This window comes from Dama dama, chromosome 15 (genome assembly GCF_033118175.1).
Source record: "Dama dama isolate Ldn47 chromosome 15, ASM3311817v1, whole genome shotgun sequence".
In the NCBI taxonomy this organism is placed as follows: Eukaryota; Metazoa; Chordata; class Mammalia; order Artiodactyla; family Cervidae; genus Dama; species Dama dama.
Window position 1 is genome coordinate 76,778,281 of NC_083695.1, and position 22,286 is coordinate 76,800,566.

Here is a 22,286-nt window from a genome sequence, read left to right on the forward strand (position 1 = left end):
GATTGATGAATGAGTTAGATGCCCAGTGGACAGTGGAGGAAAGGGTATTCCAGGTAGAGAAATCAGAAAATAGAAACCTTTGGTTTGTGGAAGAGTTTTGCAAAAGGGAATGGATAATGACCAGTGAGGCTAGAAGGATGGTAGGCAGGTCAGATTAAGACAGATTGTCTGTCTTCAGACAGATAAAGATTACTACTGTCACCTTTAAAATTTTTTTACAGCATGTAATTCAGGGCATAATAGGGTGTAGCTTGTTGTTTGCGGATGGTCATTGTTATTGACTGGCAGTTCATTGTCTTCATATCTCTGAGTTGTGAAGAGTAAATGAAATTTCGGCCTATATAGAATCTGTGTAGCTTAAGAAAGAATATGCCACTATTTGTCATCATTAATTTATTGAGTACTCACATTTCTCCCCCATTCACTTGCACCCCCCGCCCTCCCCCCCCCCCCCCCCCCCCGCTTTTTCTCTCTCTCTAAACCTTTGAAAAACATAATCCCAACAGTAATCCAGAATTGATGTTCTGAAGTCCCAAGTTCTTATAGTAATCTGTGGTAATTTGCTTTAATAGTTTAACATAGATTCCTGGAGGTCCTTGGTTGTAGTGTGAAATAATGAGAGATTTGTTTGAAGTTTTTATTTTAAAAATACTTTACATTATCTCTGTTTGTTTCTGTATAAAATAGTGTTCTTTTCCTAAATCTTTGAGGAAAACTATGACTTCTGGAAGGCATACCGTGTTTAACTTTCTGGCTTTAAATACTGTCGGCTCCCTAACCCAGAGTAGAACTACTTTGATTTTATTGGGAGAAAGTGGTTTTAAAAAAATCTTTGAAGAATGAGTAATGTGTATCTCAACCTTACTGATTTTATTCCTTATCTTGTGTAGATGAGCCCTTTAGTGGTGAGGTGGATAATGTGACTATAGAATAATTTATATTATTATAATATTATGTAGTTTATATAATTTACAACTTCATTATAGCAATTGTTGATATTCCTATCTGGTTATTTTATAAGATACCAAATGAATTAAGGGGAATATTAATGAAAGCAGCTTTTTTTTTTTTTTTTGGAAGAGTGAGAAGAGGGTCCTAGCTATTCTCCTAAGTTTCAATTTTGTTGTCATTAAACCCCATGACACCACAGTCAATTCTGATGCTAGGGAAATGCCGCTTACCATGTTGCTCACTGGGAGTTAATAGTCTGTTTATTTTTTTATGAAGTAGATAGTACATAGACTGTAAATGAAACATATAATTATCATGTGCCATTTTATGGGAATAGCGTGCCTAAAGCTTATTTCACAAATAGGATAAGCTGAACAGCAGTATATGATATCAGTTTTTGTAAATAAAATTCATGAGTAGCATGATTGTGCTTGGATTCTGGATCTGCAATATCTTTAATGTCATTTTTTAATAAGAAAAGGAAGCAGGCAGGTTTTTGTTTTTTGTTTTTGATAACTTTGCAGACTTTCAGAAAATTCTCAACATGTTACATTTTAGAGAAATGCTGGAATATAAAATGTGTGGGATAAGCAGCTAGCTGCTGTCATGTACAGAAGTGTTGTGTAGTTGGGAAACCTGGCCACGAGCCACTACAGCTTTGAAGAATGTGGCTCAAGGGAGGACTCAGCCCGTTGCATAACGTTCAACAGAGAGGAATACAAGTACTGTCCCTATCACTTGACTTGTTTTCCATTTTTATTTAGTTACTTGGCAAAGTCTTGGTATCCCATAGTGGAGGAATGAAAGACAAGCAAGTTTCAGTGAAGGACCATGCCTCCAAGGGCATCAGCCAACGGATGGTTTGTGAGGCTGGGCAGGTGTTAAATTTCTTATTGTTGTTGGGCAGAGGAATAAGAGTTTCAAGAGACAACTTGAAAAACATCATATGATACGTGCAATTTTTTTCTGAAAGGGAATTCTTTCCTCTCTCTTCCCTCAACACTGTGTGTGCCTCTTCTGGTTGATATACCTATGCTTTAAAATATCATAGCTACTAGCAGGGGCCATTTTATAGCAAAATCATTTCCCCTCATGTTCTGTGATATTTCAGTTTGGCAGTAAAGTTTACAAGGTTTGAAATCAAAAGCAGCACTGGTTCCTTTAGGGAAAAATGATCCCAATCTACCAAAATAAAAGCCAAACAGACTCTAATTGTTCCTTTTCCCACAAGGGGCTTGCCCTTTTGGAAGGTGTGGGTAATTTTGATAGGACCTTCTCTCTAACAGGGTTAGTCACTGGGAATTGCCTCTTCCCCTGGGAAAAACCCACTTTTATATCTCATTTTAAAACAGACCTCAAAGTGTCTTTGAAAATAAAATTACTTTGCTATCTTTTCATTGTCTTGCTGCCTCACTCTCTGCAAGGAAACTCCAGTTTTCTCACAGGGCATTTCCTGCTACAGTGTCTAATTCTAATTTTGCTTTACAGTCACACATGCTAAATTAGGAAAGATTTTAGTTGTATAGTTTTTATTGAGCTATCAATGTGTTGTGAAAAGTAAATGCTAACCAGGGTGCTAAATTCTTTTCCATCAAGTTTAACTATGTAAATTTACAATGCTAGGTTTTTTCCTATTGGTTGTTAGTCTAGTGTTCATCAGAATATTCAGAACAACAGCCTTAAGTTTCCCCAACCTTCTTATACTTTGACTATCGGTGCAGGACCGTGCCTTTCATGGTTCCTCCACTCCTTGACGACTTGAAAAACATCATCTTATGATACTTGCAAGTTTCTTCTCAGTACATAAGGATTTTCAAATCAAACCAAGCTTTTTTTCTTCTCTGTCTCTTGTCCTCTTTTCTTCTGCCAGCGTCTTACAGTTCATGATTTGGCAACTCCGTCCAGGAGACTCCAGAGCCACCAGTCACATGAGAATGAAGGCAAGAAAAGAAAGGACCAGATGGCATCAAAAGATATGCCTTTCTAGGTCACTGGTGGTTAAGCTTGCAATCTGGTTACCAGCAGGGAGACTGGGGGACAGGGTGGAGAGCAGCACAGCACCATTGTAAGGGAAGAAGAATTCTGTCATACAATTCGTTTTGTAATTTGCTGAAGAGAAAAAACTTACATATGGAAGATAATGGATTTTTCTGATTTAACTTTCCAGTTTACGGTCACAGGGAATCCATTGCATTTACTTAAAGGGGCATATAAGCACATGGAAAAACTGTGTATAATATTTGAATGACCACTTTGAAAAGTGTGGCTCCGCCTTGGTCAGCTGCTATCCTTTCAACTTCCATTAACCCTTTGTTACTCTGTTCTCCTAATGCCTGATTCACTTACAAGTATTAATACAAAAACTGGAGGAAATAACATTTAGCTCCCCCACATATACCTGTCCCCTTAGAAGAGCAGAGGACATCATTCACACTCATTCTTCATGAGGACCCTACTTACAAAATATGGACAATGGCATCACTGGCCTTTGTAAGACATATCTCATTCTTGGTATAAACTGTATCTTGGAACACATTTAAAACTACTTGACTGAAGAAATGTTCAGTAGTGGAACCTTCTACCCTGTTGGTGGGAATGTAAATTGGTCCAGGGACTATGGAGAACAGCATGCGTGCGTGCTAAGTCGCTTTAGTCCTATCTGACTCTTTGTGACTCTGCGGATTGTAGCCCGCCAGTCTCCTCTGTCCATGGGATTCTCCAGACAATACTGGAGTGGGTTGTCATGCCCTCCTCCAGGGGATCTTCCTGACCTAGTGATCGAACCCATGTCTCTTAGATCTCCTGCATTGGCAGGCAGGTTCTTTACCACTAGCACCACCTGGGAAGCCTGGAGAACAGTATAGCGGGTCCTTAAAAAAGTGAAAACAGAGTTACCATATAATCCTGCAATTCTACTCCTGGAGTATATATCCAGAGAAGACTAATTCAAAAAGATATATACACCCCAATGTTTATTGCAGCACTATTTATAATAGCCAAGACATGGAAGCAGCCTAAATGTTCACCAAGGGATGAATGATAAAGGAGATGTGGTGTGTATAGACACACACACACATATATATAATGGAATCTTACTCAGCCATAAAAACGAAGGAAATGCTATTTGCAGCAACATGGATGAACCTAGAGATTATCAGATTAAGTGAAGTAAGTCAGATATAGAGAAAGATATCATATGATATCACTTATTTGTGGAACCTGAAAAAATGATATAAATGAATTTATTTATGAAACAGAAATAGACTCACAGACATAGAAAATAAAATTATGGTGGGGAGATAAATTAGAGTTTGAAATATACACACTTCTATATATAAAACAAACAAGGACCTACTGTATAGCACAGGGAATTATATTCAGTATCTTGTAGTAGCCTATAATGGAAAAGAATCTGAAAAAAAAAAAAGTGTGTGTGTGTACACACACACACATATGTATAAAACCAAATCACTTTGCTGTCCACCTGAAACTAATGCAACATTGTAAATTAACTACACTTCAATTTTAAAGAATGATCTAAAAAATTGACTTGACTGAAGAAATGTTCAGTAGTGACTAACAGTATTTTGGAGGGGCAGTCTGCCTTCCAGGCTCATTTAGACATTACTTACACCTTGACTCCTTTGGCCTGGGCAGTTCCTGATCTGACAATGCTGTTGTAGATCACCAGACTGCTGAACTTGGTTGATATTTCCTTATTGAATTCCAACTCAGTTGTTTTGTTGTGAATGAAAAAATCTAAAGTATTTTTAATTTTAGGTTTAAACTTGGTCCCAATATTTGAATTTTAAATTTTTTACTGTTTTAATTACCTTGCTTTTTTCATAAACAAATTCAGTATCCTTTAAGTTTCAACCTCTTTTATTAGGCTGTCTTCTTCAGTTATAATCTCTTCTTTCATTTAGATTCTGTCACCCTTGATATCTGTATGACTCATTTCATTGTGAACCAACTGAAACAAAATATATTTCATTCTGTAGTCTAGATTGTAAACTGTTAAAATTTACCTTTCTTTTTTTACTTCTCCCACTCAAGCATCCAGAACATTTCTGAGTACACAAAAGTCATGTAATAAATATATAACTGAATGATTTTTTAAAAGGAGAAAACCAACATTTTAATATTGTTAGTTGATTTCTGCCCAGATTTTATTTTTTCACATTAAAGCATAGTTCATTTTATTCATCTTTTTCATCTTTATCATTTTTTATTTATCTAGTTGATTTACACTGATGTGCCAATCTCTGCTGTACAACAGTGACTGTTATACATACATGTTACACATATACATATACATACACACATATGTTACACATACATATATATATATATATTCTTTTTTTAAAGTATTCTTTTCCTGGTTTATCCCAGGAGATTGGAAATCGTTCCCTGTACTATCCCTGGGACCTTGTTGTTTATCCATTCTAAATGTAATATTTGCATCTGCCAACCCCAGACTCTCCCGCCCATACCTCTCCCGCCCCCCTACCCCCACCTTGGGAACCACAAGTCTGATCTCTGTGTCTGTGAGTCTGTTTTATATGTAGGTATATTAATTTGTGACGTATTTTAGATTCCACATGTAATGATATCATATGGTATTTGTCTTTCTGATTTACTTTATTTAGTATGATCATCTCTACTTTTATCCATGTTGCATGATAATCTCTACTTTTATCCATGTTGCAGTACATTCTGCTTAGATTTTAATATGACTTTAACTTAGATTTTACAAAACAGAAAATTGACCCACACATTTTTTTCTGCACCACCCCCCCCATTTTTTTCTTGATGTACAACTGTAGTAAGGAGTCATCTGAAACTTCTTAAACTAAAAGTTCTACATATGTACTGAATTTCTGGGATTAAATATGACAAGTTATTCCTTTGGCAAAATACTTGTTAACTTTGCAATTTTTTTTAGATGATTGAATTCAAAGCCCTCTTGGGAGCCTCTAATTATTGCAAGAGAACCACCAGTCTCTCTCCACCCTCCAGTCATATCATATGAGTTCAGTTATTAGGCATATGCTAAAATAATACTAATGAAGAGTTTAAAGGCCCTTTTTACTGTGGACCTTATTTTGTTTAGTTTTAGCCTGTGATCATGTGAGAGTCCTCACCTAAGAAATTTTCCAATTAAAAATTACAATTCTGTGATTTTGGTTTGTACATCAGGGGAGGAGAGTGACTTTAAAATTGTTAAATCTCATTAACCAGGAATCCATTGATAAACTTTTAAGGAAAATTAAAAAAAATTTTTTTTCTTTATCTACATCAGGTATGTCAGGTTTCAGCCTGCAGCCAATTACTAGATTTGAGTTATTGACCTCAATAAAGAGGTTTGGAATGGAAATACTAACAGACCTCTAACTATGCTGGGCTAGTAGGTACTAGAAGAATTTTGACAATTCATCGGCCAAACCTCACTTCACTCCCGTTAACATCCTTCCCTGTCAGTGACATAATTGGCTGCCTTCTGCTATCCCTCCTTGAACTTGCTAGCATTTGAGAATTTCTTTTGACATTATTTCTTATGTATTAAGGCAGAGAAAGCATAGTTTGATGGGTGAGCTAGTAAAGCATTTGACCGTCTTTGAGGAGAAAATGGAGGATGTGTTTTGGTCCTGTGGCAGTTGACACAGTTGCTAAATGTTCAATTATAGTTCTTTAAGGAATAGGGCTAATCTGTGAACACATATGTGGGTTTTCTTTTCAGATAGACTACCAACTTGTGGATTAAGTTGTACATTATGAACTGCAGAACCAGATATGTAAACTAATATTGTTTCAGGGTGAAATTATGTATCCAGAATTCTCATCATGGTAATCATAGTTCCTGTAGGATAGGCACATGGGCTTCTCTGGTAGCTCAGCTAGTAAAGAATCCCCCTGCAATGGAGGAGACCTGCGTTCGATCCCTGAGTTGGGAAGATCCCCTGGAGGAGGGCATGGCAACCCATTCCAGTATTCTTGCTTGGAGAATCCCCATGGACAGAGGAGCCTGGCGGGCTATGGTCCAGGGACTCAAAAAGAGTCAGACACGACTGAGCAACTTCAGCACAGCACAGCAGAGCACACAGGGCACATGGAATGTACATTCACGAGGCTCTCTGCTAGCATATACAGGAAACATTTCCCTATCCAGCCCACAGGATGAGTGCGTTAAAGAGTACAGTGACTTTTGGTGAAGAATTCTGTCACCTGGCTTTTTTCCAGGTGTAGAATATGGGAGGTGGGTAGTAAGAGAAGGGAGAGGGAGACAGAGAAATAAAAAGGAAAAGCTAATGATAGCTGATACACTTAGATATTAGGAAGCAGGGGACTGTTTTATAGGTTGTTGATTCAGTGCCTGGAATTGACCTTAGAGCCATGTATTTTGTTTCACCCTATCCTCACTGGCCACAAAATTTTGCTGGTTTTTTTTTGTGTTGGATCATATGAAGTTGTCATTTTTATAAGTGAGAAATGGCTGAGTATCAGAAATTATATAAACACTATAGGATGGCTACGGTGTGTGTGTGAATGAAAGGTGGAAGGGAGGAAGTGGAAATTTATGAGCCTTTTCGGGTAGTGAAGCTGAAAACCTCTAACCTAGCCTTTGGTCTTATACATTCAAAATCAAATACAGTTGCCCAATGTTTTCCTACTTCTACATTAATACAGTCGAGAAAGTTTATGGGACTGGTTAAATCACCTGTGACAGAGATTACCATTGGGGATAATAATCTGAAGTGACCAATGTCTGCAGTGTACAACAAAAGTGGCAGGAGACGGAAAGCCAGAAGTAGGCACGCCTGCACTTGAATTCAGATACTTTTTTGAAACTGAATAATGTGCAAGTTCTTATTTGTCTTAAAATAGGCTCTAAGATGTTTTTAGTGGAATATTCAGACTGCTGATTTGACTTACCTTTGTCTTTCTTAGACGAGCTCATCTTCGCCTGTGTTTAGAACGCTTAAAAGTTCTGATTCCACTAGGACCAGATTGCACCAGGCACACAACACTTGGTTTGCTCAACAAAGCCAAAGCACACATCAAGGTAGGAATTTTTTTTTTTTTATCTTATTTTCACATGACTCTCTCAGTCCTGCTCTCTTTTCAGTAGTGATTTCTGTTCACATATATTAGCTAGCTCACAATGCTCTCCTTTAATAACTGACCTCAAGAGAAATTTTCTGAAAATTTAACGCTAATCTGATAGGAACAACATAATCTGATCACACTAAATTGTTTTGACAGCATGGCCATTTTAAGAGCTGGGAATACCAGGAAAATAACAGTTACTCTGCTGATACCCGAAGGAAGGCAGTTGTGCCCCCTGGTGGAGATGACTCTGGCTGTGTCCCTCAGTGTTTTTCCATCAGGCTGTGCTGCAGAGCAGTTTTCTCTTTTATGGCAATAACTTGACAGACTTTGAAAATCCCATATTGTTATAGTAATGTAGCATTCATTATACACACACACACACACACAAAGTGAAGAAAAAACTAGTTTTGATGTTTAAAAATACATACTTATGTATGTTTTTATACACACACATATACTTGTATAGTCATTCATGTTTTCTCTGTCAAAGAATAAATCTTCTGAGATGTTAGGAATCAATTTTACTGTTTGTACTGTACAACACACAAACTTAAATATCACTGTATCATTTCAGAAACTTGAAGAAGCTGAAAGGAAGAGCCAGCACCAGCTAGAGAATTTGGAACGAGAACAAAGATTTTTAAAGCGGCGACTGGAACAGCTGCAGGGTCCTCAAGAGATGGAACGAATACGAATGGATAGCATTGGATCAACTATTTCTTCAGATCGTTCTGATTCAGAGCGAGGTAGGCAGTGAGCTTCTTCCCTAATGAAACACAAACCATCCATGTCTCTGAATTTAGAGAGGGTAGGATAGGTGGCATTGTGTTTGCTTCCTTCTTCTACACCAACACTGTATGCAGCAGTCACAACATTGTCTAGCAAAGCCTGTACGAACTATAGAACATTTTTTCTTGATTATATATATATATACACACACACACACACATATATATATATATCAAATATTCCACTTTGAAAAAATTTTAGACCTAAAGTTGTAAGCTTTCTGTAGAAAATTGTTCTCATATACCCTTCACCCAGGTTCCTCTAATTTGAATCTTATGTAACCATAATACAGCTACTGAAACCAAGAAATTAACATTCATACAATACTATTCATCTATTAACCTTATTCAGATGTCACTACTTTTCCTAATAATGTTCTGTGTCTGATCCAGGATCTGGTGTAAGATCTCCATTGCCTTAGAAATATTTCTTCAGTCTTTCTTTCGTGACCATGACACATTTGAAGAATATTGGTCATTATTTTATTTTATACAGTGTTCCTCAATTTAGGTTTATCTGATGTTTTCTGTTAGACTGAGGTGTTACATATTTGAGGGAAGAAATACCACAGAAGTGATGTTGTGCCCTTCTTAGTTCATTGTATCAGGAAGATACATGACGTTGATATGTTTTATTACTGGTGATGTTAATTTTTATATCTGTATTTTAAAGTACGACACCCTCCATTTCTCGTTACATCTGTCCCAGAACATTTGTTTTTGGCAGAATTAAAGAAAAACAACCAGAAAAGAAATTGTAATTGTTTGAATTTTACTGATCTGTTCATCTATAGCTCCCACCACATCAGGCCTCACACCACAATAAAAGATCCCAGAGGTGAACTCTGGTCACTTCATATTTGGGAAACTAGAGCTCACAAGGTTTTGAGGATTCTGAAACAAAAGAGAAAATTTTGTAAAATTTCTTTTTATTATGGAAATTTGAAAAAAAAATTTATTATTTTTGGTTGCTGTGCAAGCACTTTCCTCTAGTTGTAGTCTAGAGGTTCCTCGAGGCTGCTCTTCAATGCAGTGTACAAGCTTCTCATCACAGTAGCTTCTCTTGTTGGGCTCTAGAGACCAGGCTCAGTAGTGGTGGCATGTGGGCTTGGTTACCGTGAGGTATGTGGAATCTTCCTGAACCAGGGATTGAACTCCTGCATTGGCAGGTAGATTCTTAACCACTGGACTACCAGGGAAGTCCTAGTGTGGAAAATTTAAAACATATACTAAAGTAAATAGAATAATGAACTCTCAGGTATCCATCATCCAGCTTGGACAGCTGTCAACATATTATCATTCTTTTTTCACCTGTTCTCTACCACCTGTATGCCCTGACCATTTCTTCTGAAGTTTTTAAAATCAAACCTCAGGTAACATTTCATTTTGTTCCTAAATACTTCAGTATGTATCTTTAATAAAAAGGACTTTAAAAAATACATAATACTGTTATAACGTCCCATAAAATTAATATTGAGTTGGCCAAAAGTTCATTTGATTTTTTTCCGTAAGATGGGTCTAGTATTGCTTAGTTGTCTTTAATTTCATTCACAACAATTTTATTAGATTGTACTGTGATAGCTCTCATATCAGTGTGTATATTTTTAAAAACTTTAGTGAATTTTCATGTAGCCATTTTAATATTGAAGCTGGAAGAAAAAAAACATTTTCAGAATATTATGTTATTTCAAGAAAGGTAAAAATGCAACTGAAACACAAAAATTTGTGCAGTTTATGGAGAAGTTGCCATGACTAATCAAATATGTCAAAAGTAGTTTGTGAAGTTTTGTGCTGGAGATTTCTTGCTAGACAATGCTTCACAGTCAGGTTGAAGTTGATAACAATCAGATTGAGACATTAATTGAGAACAATAAATGTTATACCACAAAGGAGACAGTCGACATACTCAGAATATCCAAATCAAGCATTGAAAATCATTTGCATCAACTTGATTATGTTAATCGCTTTGTTTGGGTTCCACATAAGAAGGTACTTGACTGTATTTCTGCATGCGATTCTCTGCTGAAACATAACAAAAGCATTCTGTTTTTAAATCAAATTGTGATGGACAATGAAAAGTGGATACTGTACAATAATGTGGAATGGAAGACATCGCGGAGCAAGCAAATTGAAACACCAAGCACATCATCCAAAGGTTATCTTGTGTATATGGTGGAACTGGAAGGAGTCCTCTTTTATGAGCTCCTTCCGGAAAACCAAATGATTAACTACAACAAGTACTGCTCCCAGTTAGACCAAGTGAGAGCAGCACTCAACGAAAAGCATCTGTAATTAGTCAACAGAAAACGCATTATCTTCCATCAGGGTACCACAAGACTGCTTGTTTATTTGATGACCAGGCAAAAACTGTTCCAGCTTGACTGGGAAGTTCTGATTCATCCGCTATATCCACAAGACATTCCACCTTCTGATTTCCATTTATTTCAGCCTTTACAAAATCTTAATGGAAAAAATCTTAGTTCTCTGAAAGACTATCTTTTTCAGTAAAGAACTGTTCCAGGTGCCTTTTACAAAGTTTTAGGAAGATGGAATTATGAAGTTGCCTGAAAAGTGGCAGAAGGGAGTGGAACAAAACTGAATTTGTTGTTCAGTAAACTGCTTGTTGAAAGTGAAAAATCTGTCTTGTATTTTTACTTAAAAACCAAAGAAACTTTATGGCCAACCCAATAAAATTGGATAATCCTATTTAATGTCATCTAACACCCAGTCTCTGATTGGAGAGGGAAATGGCAACCCACTGCAGTATTCTTGCCTGGAGAATCCCAGGGACGGGGGAGCCTGGTGGGCTGCCATCTATGGGGTCGCACAGAGTCAGACACGACTGAAGCGACTTGGTAGCAGCAGCAGCAGAAGCAACACCTAGTCTCTGATAGACTTTTCTCAAAAAGGGCATCTTACCATTGGTGTGTTTGAATCAGAATCCAAAGTCTACATTACATTTGTTTGTACCTTTTAAGTACAGTTGGCCTTTGAACAGCACAAGTGTGAACTGCACAGGTACATTTATTTGTAGGTATTTTTCATTAAATATGTGGTACAGTACTACATGATCCATGGTTGGTTGAATCTGCAGATAGGGAGGACTGACTGTAACAGTAGACTCAGATTTTTGTCTCTTTGTGGAGGGTTGGCATCCTTAACCCCCCATGCTGTTCAAGGGTCAACTGTACTTCTCTAGTTTTCCCTTTCCCACTTTTTTTTCCAATGCCATTTATTTGTTGTAGAACCTGGGAAACTGGATAATTTTTCTTACAGTTTCCCACATTCTAGATGTGACTGAATGAATCTTCATGGTGTCATTTAACATGTTCTGCCCTCATATTTCTTGTAAACTGGTTGACAGGTATAGGGGTTTGATTATATTCAGGTTTTTTTTTTTTTTTTGGAGGCACAGATACTTCATAGGTGGTGCTGTGTATTTCCTGTTATATCAGTATTATTTTTAATTGCCCCATGCTAGTGATAACATTGGTCAGTGGGTTCAGATGATGTCATCTTGATACATTAATGCAAATATATCAGCCTTTTACTTAATAGTTCAACAGTTATTGATGATTGTTGCCCTGATCATTATTTCATTAGGTGTTCCAAAATAGTGATTTTCTATCATTGTTGTTTATTAACTTTTTCTTCTTTAAAGAACATTTTTTCATCAACTTTCTGGTTACCTTCAAGTAAAGTCTTTACTGGAAAGATGGGATAAATGCTTGTTTTTGCTTTATCAATTTTCTGAGTAATGAACTGGCACCTTAGCAATCTCCAGAGATAACTTTTTTGTTTAACTCTTTGTTTTTATCTTGTAAACTCATTATTTTTTCATGTACTGAATATGTCCCAATCCACTGTAGTCATTCTTGTCAGTTCTTTTTAATACCTGAATTCCACATATTCTGTGCTGCTGCTGCTAAGTCGCTACAGTCATGTCCAACTCTGTGCGACCCCATAGACAGCAGCCCACCAGGCTCCCCCGTCCCTGGGATTCTCCAGGCAAGAACACTGGAGTGGGTTGCCATTGCCTTCTCCAATGCATGAAAGTGAAAAGTGAAAGTGAAGTCTCCCAGTCGTGTCCAACTCTTAGCGACCCCATGGTCTGCAGTCCACCAGGTGCCTCCGTCCATGGGATTTTCCAGGCAAGAGTAGTGGAGTGGGGTGCCATTGCTTTCTCCACATATTCTGTGGGAACCTTTCAAATAGGTTTTTAACACAACCCTAGGAGTTCTTGGATTTGTTGTCATTATGTAAAAGCTTACTTTTTTTGTGTGGCACTTGGTTTTGAAGAATAGTAGTTCACCAGAAGCAGCAGCAAGAGCCTCAAGGTCATAATGCATTTATGAGTGAGAGGCATAGCAGAAATAACCCTGCGTAAGGAGGTAGACCTTCGTCCTCGTCTTTTGCTGGCTACAAAGCTGTGTGACCTTGTTGAGTCTTCAGGCTTTAGCTGCCCTTGCTGCTATTATCTCCTCCAAATTTCAGAGAGGTAGTATGTCTTCATGATACCATTCCTGTTCTTACCTGGCAGCCCTCTTTCCCAGTGTTAGGGACTTTTAAATTTAGCATGCTCTATTGGATAGGGTGTTTTGATTTTGTTTCCCAAGTGCAGGTCGGATGAGTGTTCTGTGATCTAGGAAACACTAAATAGCCTGTGAAGGATTAATGGATATGAAGCAAATAGTTACGCATTCATAGGATTATTTGTACAGTTTGCTGGATAACTGAGTGCATTTTAAAAAGATTGCTAAAACTTTTTGAAGCAGTATGCCGTCTTGAAAATTATATTCTTCAAAATGACTTGCTCTGTCTTCTTGTGCTCAGCTAGAATCCACTTTTCTAAAGCAACTGTGATCAGTGTGAACCGTTAAAATCAATGCCAATATGAAACATCAAGCTTTTGAATTTAAGAGAATTGAAGGGAGAAAATAGTCTTTCAGCTCAGTTAAAAAAAAAAAAAAAGTATTGCTTTTTATGTATTATTGCTGATTGCATATGTAGTATTTAACAGTTAAAATACAGTATGTATAGATAGCTGGGTCACATATGTATTTAGATTTTATCATGTTTTGTTTTTGAAGTAAAGTTAAATACCACCAGTATTTAAAATGCCTTTACTATAATCTTTACTATAGATCTGACTATAATCCAGAGACTCTTAAGCCTCATGCCCTCATTTCAAGCTATATTTGATAAAAGAAAATTAATTTGAAGACAAGTCTGTGTTCTCTTTGCACTTTATAATGATTGTTTATTTTGGTTACTGAATAGTCAGAGATCTTTATGATGGATCCTGGAAGTCTATAGAACTATACCACCAAAGGCCTGGATGGATACATATTCTATCTAGTTCATCTATATTATGTTATGTTCCCCCTCCCCACCAACCCCCATGAAGGGAGTTCTGTTTAAACATCACTGAGAATTAGTTTCTAGTTTAAGGCAAAACAGATGTTGTTAAGCCACTCAGCATTGGGATCTTTTAATATTAAACACTAATTCCCAAATAGGTCAAGTGCTTTTGGTGGAAGGTCTAGACAGACTGGTGTCAAAATTTTGCTTTAGTAAACTTGCTACATAAATTGAGACCACCACTGTATACCAGACATTTCTTTGCAAATATATCCATTTCTCATCTTTGGTTCCTTCTGATCTTAAAGAGATCGCTGATAACAGTTTGTATAGTAATTCCTCTGTACTACAAAAGTAATTACTTTTCCTCATACCCTGTTCGTTCTTGCCAGTGCACATATACTGGATTACTAACGTTCCTCCTTTTTTCCCTTTGGCAGAGGAGATTGAAGTGGATGTTGAAAGCACAGAGTTCTCCCATGGAGAAGTGGACAATATCAGTACCACCAGCATCAGTGACATTGATGACCACAGCAGCCTGCAGAGTGTTGGGAGTGACGAGGGTTACTCCAGTGCCAGTGTCAAACTTCCGTTCACTTCCTAGAACCCAGCATGACATGACAGTGCAGGGCAAAATACTCACTGGGCCAATTCAATCCAAACAATCTCTTAAATTGGGTTCATGATGCAGTCTCCTCTTTAAAGCTAAGCAAAACTATACTTGAACAAAAGGGTCGAGAGACCTCTATTTAAGCAAATACTTAGCAAAAAGTGGGGCAGAGCCTCCCCAGCAGAACAAATATTCATATTTGAAAATCACAGTTTCTAATGGCAGCAGAAAATGTGTGTGAAATTTTCTCAATTTGATTTAGTTGATTTGAAAGAGGACACTGGAGATTACATCCTCTTTTTCTAGTTTCTAGTTTGCTCCTATCACATTGATTGAGTAGACACATTTAAGGATGGGATTATGAACCCTTCCCGCTCTTTGTTCCTAAAAACAAACAAGAATCAAACCTATAGTAATGACAAGATAATCAGGCATTAATCTTGGATAGCTAAAAAGCTATTAAAACAGCCTAGGACAGCTTATCATGAAGCCTGTGGATGATCTTTATAAAAAGGAAAAAAAAAAAAAAACTCATTTCATGCTCTGCAAAAGGAGAGACTCCCATGAAGCCTTTTGAAAGGGATCATCATGCAGCTCAGCTTTCTGTTGGATTCCATGCTAAGCAAGCTAACCTTATCCTGCATTGTTAGCACTAGGGCACCCAATCGCCAGCTCTACAGTCAGCCGCCCTTAGGCCGTTGGGCACATGGGGCAGTCCCTGTGCGTGACAGCCTCTACCATGCAGGGCCTGGTTTCGGATTGAGGGGCCAGAAGGGAAAAGCTTCACGTGCCTCTGTGTCTGCGTGGGCCAGAAGAGTTGTACACGCAGATTAGCAGGCCAAGGTCTGAGCCACGGCAGCATTTTTATTTCAGATTTTGATAACTGTTTGTATGTGTTGAAAACCAAAATGACATCTTTTTAAAGCTTGTCCATAAAAAACATAGACGTCTTTTATAGTGTAAAACACATGGGAAAAAATCATCTATTTTGATGCAGCATTTGATAATGATAAAACACCTCACACCTCACTCTTTATAGTGCACAAAATGAATGAGGTCTGGGCTAAGTAGAAAAAAGGTCAGTGCTGTTTTGTTTTCTTTTAGAATCATTACCTTTTATCATCTCTTAACCATCTGATATCTATAGTAGACACACTATCATAGTTAACATAGTTAAGTTTGGCACTTGTCTCATTTTAATGTAAAGATTTGCTTCCGTTTTCCTACAGGCAGTCTCTCTCCTTCCTCACAGCCCCATTGTGCAGGTGCTATTGTTGCTCTTGTCAATATTTTCAGAAACGTTATTTTAAGTGAAATTTCCAGCCTGCACTTTGATGTCATGTGTTCCCTTTGTCTTTCAAGCTCCAAGGTTCTCCCCGGCCCTCCCCCTTAGCCTGGGAAGCCTTGGAGACCTTACCCTGACTCTTTGGACTTCGTATACTTTAAATAATTTAACTACCCTTAATTACTTAAAAAAGGAAAAAAAAAGCTTTATGATTTTCATAACTTATTGCTGATTTTAATGGGTTAATTTCAGTCCTGTAGTTTTATTTTGTTTAGATAGGGCTGGGCAAGGAAAAAGAAAATAAAGACAACCATATTTAGCAGTGCAGTTGAGTTGTGTGTATAATGTTAAACTATCCTTTCTAAGTAGCACTTTTAACAGCTCTCACTGCTTCTATAAAGTGAACCATCTTGGTCATACACAAGGCCTCATCATAAACTTATTTGTTCTTGTGCTCTTCCTGTGCCTCCAGAAATATTTTATCCTTGATTGTGGTATGTTTGAGTGAAAGAAATTCTTTGAAGTAGATGTGTGAAAAACTGCATGCCTTTAGAAGCCCATTATTAGAACTTGCTACTTCAGGTGCTGGGGACTTAATGCAAAATATGGTAAAAGAAATTTGTTTCTGTGGCCCAGGTAAATTATTTCTGGTTTCATTTATAATTACTCCTGGCCAAGTCAAAATATTCCTCTATATGCTTACTTTTGACTTTCCCAAGGGAGACAGTTTGAAGACTCTGCTAACTACCATGGAAAGTAAATGGAAGCCAGTGACAGTGTTTCTGTTTTGTTATTCCCATGGCATTCACTTGAATCACTTGCCTAGGGCTGGAATTTAGGACTTTATTTAGGTGAACTTGAGGCGCTGCCATTTTGCTGTATATGTACAGGATGGTGGGCTGGGAAGCCTTTGTCACAAACCTATAGAACCTATTTCAACTGCCCCCTAAATTACTCCTTCCCTGAATTTGTTTCCCTTGGGGGAAGGGAATGGATTGTATGATGAGTAAGTATTAATTTTTTAAAAGACAAACTGACTTTGAAGATACAAAAAGTTAACTGCAAGAAATAAAAATTGTGAATGAAGAACACCCGAGTGCTTTTTGTACCACCCTTCTCTACGAAGGAAAAAATACAAGTGAACATCCACGCCTTGAGAGGCAACTCTCTCTCAGTGTCCATGTTGATACTACTTCAATGGTCGGAATTAATGGCAGTTTGAAATCATTGCCATTTCCTATTCTATAGTTTTACAACAGGTGCCTTCTTGACTGATAATTCCTTGTAAACTAACTGCAGATGGTTTAATGTACCAAATAATCTTAATTTCTTCAGGCAGGACACAGAGCCATTTATCATTATCTGTTCTCCAAATAACTTTTTAGGGAATCCCTTTGGCTATGTACTATTATTCAAATTGAAAACCAGTCTGGAGGGTCCCATTTAATGCTAACCTGAGTTAACACTGCCCCCTATATAAAAGATCTGTGTGCTATATGATGTGTGCTCAGTTACTCAGTCATGGCTGACTCTTAGAGACCCAAAGGACTGTTGCCCGCTAGGCTCCTCTGTCCATGGGATTTCCCAGGCAAGAATGCTGGAGTGAGTTGCCATTTCCTCCTCCAGGGGATCTTCCTGACCCAGGGATTGAACCCGTTTCTCTTGCGTCTCCCACATATTCAGGTGGATTCTTTACCATTAGTGCCACCTGGGAAGCAACAACAGCTTTTAGTACTATGAAGGGATTTTAAAAGACAATGAGAATTACTGAGGCAAAGCTTCTAAACCTAAGGCCACACCGATGGTTTCCTGGGTCATTTCTCTTGAGAACTGTTTACCCTCTAGGTAAAGGTTTACCAACTGTTTACCCTCTTGGTAAAGGTTTTTTCAAGGGTTTGTTTTCTTCCACTTAGTCCTTTTGCTTCTATTATCCTTCCATCGCAAAATATTCCATAGCCCCTTCCAAAAACTGCATAATAGAACAAGGGTTTTGGCTACATTTAAATAGCAGTTTTAACATTTGCTAAGGATGCTGGGCAAGTTACTGAATTTCTTCATGGAGACTGTCTCCTTCTGAAAAAGTTGTTAAAAATACTACCTCTATTCTGAAAGACTGTTAAGGATTAAAACTGACATAGGTAATTCAACCCCACCCCCACAATCTAGGGGCTTGTAGCACCTAGATTAAGAGGTATAAACTCCTGTACTTTCTCTGATGAATGCAACTGTCTAATCTCTTCATCTTTAACTTTAGTTATTCTGACTTTGGGTCTTCCCAAAAAAGACTATTAATAAAATGGTTCATTTTCACAAAATTCTGTGGCAGGTTATACATTGTAAGACATAAATTTTGACATCCAATAGAAATTTTTAAATAAAGGCTTTATAAGAGTCATGTATCATTGGTTTTAGTGACTACCTGGTCTTCCTAAAAAAAGAAAAGGACCTGAGTTTGAGTATGTTATACACTGATAGTAACTGCTGCATAATAAATTGAGTGCCCCAGTTAATATTTTAGTGCTGGCCTCACCATGAAAAAGCATCTTATTTGCCTATGTACTAGATCTAACAGGAAACTAGTTTTCTTATGGAATACATCTGATTCTTTTAAATAACAAGTGTAGTTCAAAACAGAGTACTGGTTGGCAGCTTCAGTTCTTCCTTGTTTTACCTTTGGGCTCAGTAACCCAGTTGTGTCCGACTGTTTGCAGCCTCATGGACTGTAGCCCTCCAGGCTCTTCTGCCCATGGAATTTTCCAGGCAAGAATGCTGGAGCAGGATGCCATGTCCTTCTCCAGACCATCTGACCCAGGGGGTTGAACCAGAGTGTCTTTCGTCTCCTGCACTGGCAGGCGGATTCTTTACCACTAGTGCCACCTGGGAAGCCCTTTACCTTTTCATACAGTAATCAATGATTAGGGGAAATGACTTAAAATGAAGCTCTTTTAAAGTTCTGCCAACTTTTCTATAAGTTTGGACTTTTCTATTTTCCCAAGCTCTTAGCTATGGAGGAATGCTTTTAAAAATCTTTACCAGTAGGACAGTAATTGGGATATTCTAGATTTTCATACCAGGGACAGAATAGCATTGTAAAAACATAAAAGCCATAAAATACCTCTAAAATGTATATAATACAAATTTAAGAAGTCAACTGTTTCTAAGTTAGCAGCTTCATCACACTCACTCTGAAAGGTCAACTAAACTCGACGGTGCTTTTGGAGGGAAAAACTCTGGGCAAAAGAACCAAATGGATACTTAATCCTCCTTCCCGCATACTTCTGGGCAATGAACAACTGGACAATTATCATCTATTAAAGACTAGCCTAGCTGCAGATCTCAGACTTCAACACTAGTTTTCCAAAGTCAAGTGTCTGCTCCTAAGTCAAGTGTTTCCTCCAAGCCCGAATTGTTTCTGTGGTCAGAAATTCACTGCATCTTGCTAAAGTGAGTTACAGGGCTTAAAAGGGGGAAAAAACAAATGCACATCAGTTCCACCAAAAAAATGAAAGTCATGAGCCAGCAAAATAATAATCATGATTTTGGGGCCTCAAGCTGACAGATTAGCTCTTCAAACATTAAAAAACAAAAAAACCCTTTTCTTCTAATGAGCATAACCATGGCTTCTTTAGCTGTGCTGTTTAACTGGGGAAACAAATTACAATTTTAATAATTGTAACAAGTAACAAGTCTGTAACCAGTAACAAGTCTACTTGTCCTGTAAAAATGAACTGGTCAAGTGCTTGCTTGGTGGAAGTAAACTGCCAGTTTTTTTTTTTTTCCTAGCGACTGAAAGATGACTTAAGTATCCAAAATTTGGTATTTTTAGTATAAGTTCAGCTTATTCTCAGATCTGCTTTTCCCTGCTCAAGGCACACACAAACAAACTTAGGTTGGTGCAGAAATAATTGCGATTCTGCTTTGTTGACCTTTTTTGTTTGACATTGGAATACATTCTTAATCATTTTAATGTGCATTTCATGCTTTTTTTTTTTGCTAGTGGCTTGTTACTTGCTGTTTATATTTTAGACTATGGAAATAACATTAAGACAAAAAGCAATTTGAGTGATTTTCTTATTTGAGTTTAAAATGGGTTGTAAAGCAGCAGAGACAACTCACAACAGCACATTTGGCCCAGGAACTCCTAATGAATGTACAGCGCATGGTGGTTTAAGAAGTTTAGCAAAGGAGGGAGCCTTGAAGACGAGGAGCGCAGTGGCCAGCCATCAGAAGTTGACAACGACCAACAGAGAGCCATCGTTGAAACTGATCCTCTTACAAGTACATGAGAAATTGCCAAGGAACTCCACGTCGACCATCCTATGGTCATTCAGCATTTGAAGCAAATTGGAAAGGTGAGAAAGCTCAGTAAATGGGTGCCTTGTGCACTGCCCACAAAATCAAAAATATTGAAGTATTGTCTTCTCTTACTCTACGCAACAATGAACCATTTCTCAAGACTGTGACATGATGAAAAGTGGACTTTATGTGATAACCAGCTCAGTGGTTGGACTGAGAACCTCCAAAGCAGTTCCCAGAGCCAAACTTGCACCCAAAAAAGGTCATGGTCACTGTTTGGTGGCCTGCTGCTGGTCTGATCCACTAAAGCTTTCTGAATCCTGGCGAAACTTACATGGAGAAGTGTGCTCAGCAAATTGATGAGATGCACTGAAAACTCCAACTCCCACAGCTAGCACTGGTCAACAGCAAGGGCCTAACTCTTCTCCACTACAGGGCCTAACTGCAAGCCGCACAACTGCTTTAAAAGTTGAATGAATTAGGCTATGAAGTTTTGCCTCATCCTCCTTAATCACCTGATCTCTCGCCAACCAGATACCACTTTGAGAATCCTGACAATTTTTTTTTGCAGGGAAAATGCTTCCACGACCAGCAGGAGGCAGAAAATGCTTTCTAAGAATTCACTGAATCCCAAGGCATAGATTTTTATGCTAAGAATAAACTTATTTCTCATTGGCAAAAATGTGTTCATTGTAATGGTTCCTATTTTGATTAATAAAGATGTGTTTGAGCCTAGTTATGACTTAAAATTCACGGTCTGAAACTGCAATTACATTTGCACCAACTTAATATATACGTAAGCTGAAAGGTAAGTGAAGACCCTCACAGAAATCCAACACCTTCATCTCTGTGTTTTTTTTTTTTAAAGTACTTAACTCTGGCAAGGCCAAAACAAATTCATAGAAAGTCAATACTGGTTTCTGAACCTCTTCAGATGTTTCTTAAGAGTACATTTATACAGATATGCTTTAAAAAAAAGATCACAGTATAAGGTGATTCACTAACTTTGGTTTTGTTTAAACTATGGTATTACCTGTTATTTTACCTGCTATGTTCTTCCTCTCCACTGCAGTAAAAATTCAGTCTAACTTGCAACTCAAAAATCCTAAATATAAAGAATGTTTACATTTACTACTGAACTTGTAAATTATACTTTATACTACTTGGTGGTTTCATAGTATAATACAAATACTTAATACAATCCAGTGCATGTTTATCGAACTCTATAAAACCTTATTGGTTTTAATAGATTTTCTTCCTTCTTTTATATTTCAGTTAATACCAAGTTGAAGCAAAATTTCAAATCAAAGCTTTAAAAATACTTGACTTAATTTGTAAGTGGTATTTTTCACCTTATATAATCACAACCTACAGATATCACACAACTTAAAAACTATGAATTTCCTTTGTCACTTAATGGTTTTTCCCTTGCTATTTTAAAGGCAGACACAGCATTAAAACTGCACTGCAATGGGAAGCCACACACATATGCACACCTATCACTATGAAAAAAACAAGCATTTAAAAAAATGAGTTGTTACATTAAACGGATATATTTCATTTCGGTTTGATGCCTAAGTCTTCATAATAGCCCATCTTCTGTGGGCTCAGAAAATTGCCGCAACTAAAATTTAAAATTGTTTTTTTGGCAGGTGTTAGGACTGTCCTTTCCTTGAAACAGTCAATAACAAAGTCAAATGCAAAGTTCTGAAAGACAAATGCAACCATAGCCACATGGGGGCCATTAAGTATGGTTCAGTCCATCAGTTTCAGAGCTTCAAGTCCCCTTTCTTGACAAGCAGGGAAACTACATTAAATTTTGTACAACAAACCTTCACAAGACCAAGCATCATATTTGATTTTAGAACGCTGAGAAGTTAACCAC

At 37.6% G+C, this 22,286-nt stretch overlaps 1 protein-coding gene across 3 annotated transcripts in view; it reads left to right on the forward strand.

Moving 5' to 3' along the window:
• Window positions 1–21,164, forward strand: part of MXI1 (MAX interactor 1, dimerization protein) — a 91,798-nt gene extending 70,634 nt beyond the window's left edge. Inside the window, exons 3-5 of one of the 3 annotated variants that reach the window (XM_061162611.1) lie at window positions 7,900–8,014; window positions 8,636–8,807; window positions 14,651–21,164. In XM_061162611.1, coding sequence (XP_061018594.1) covers window positions 7,900–8,014; window positions 8,636–8,807; window positions 14,651–14,814 — 451 coding nt within the window. In that variant the 3' untranslated portion in view covers window positions 14,815–21,164. The remainder of the gene's footprint in view (window positions 1–7,899; window positions 8,015–8,635; window positions 8,808–14,650) is intronic. The other 2 variants (XM_061162610.1, XM_061162612.1) reach the window with 2 other exon arrangements.
• Window positions 21,165–22,286: the final 1,122 nt, after the last annotated feature.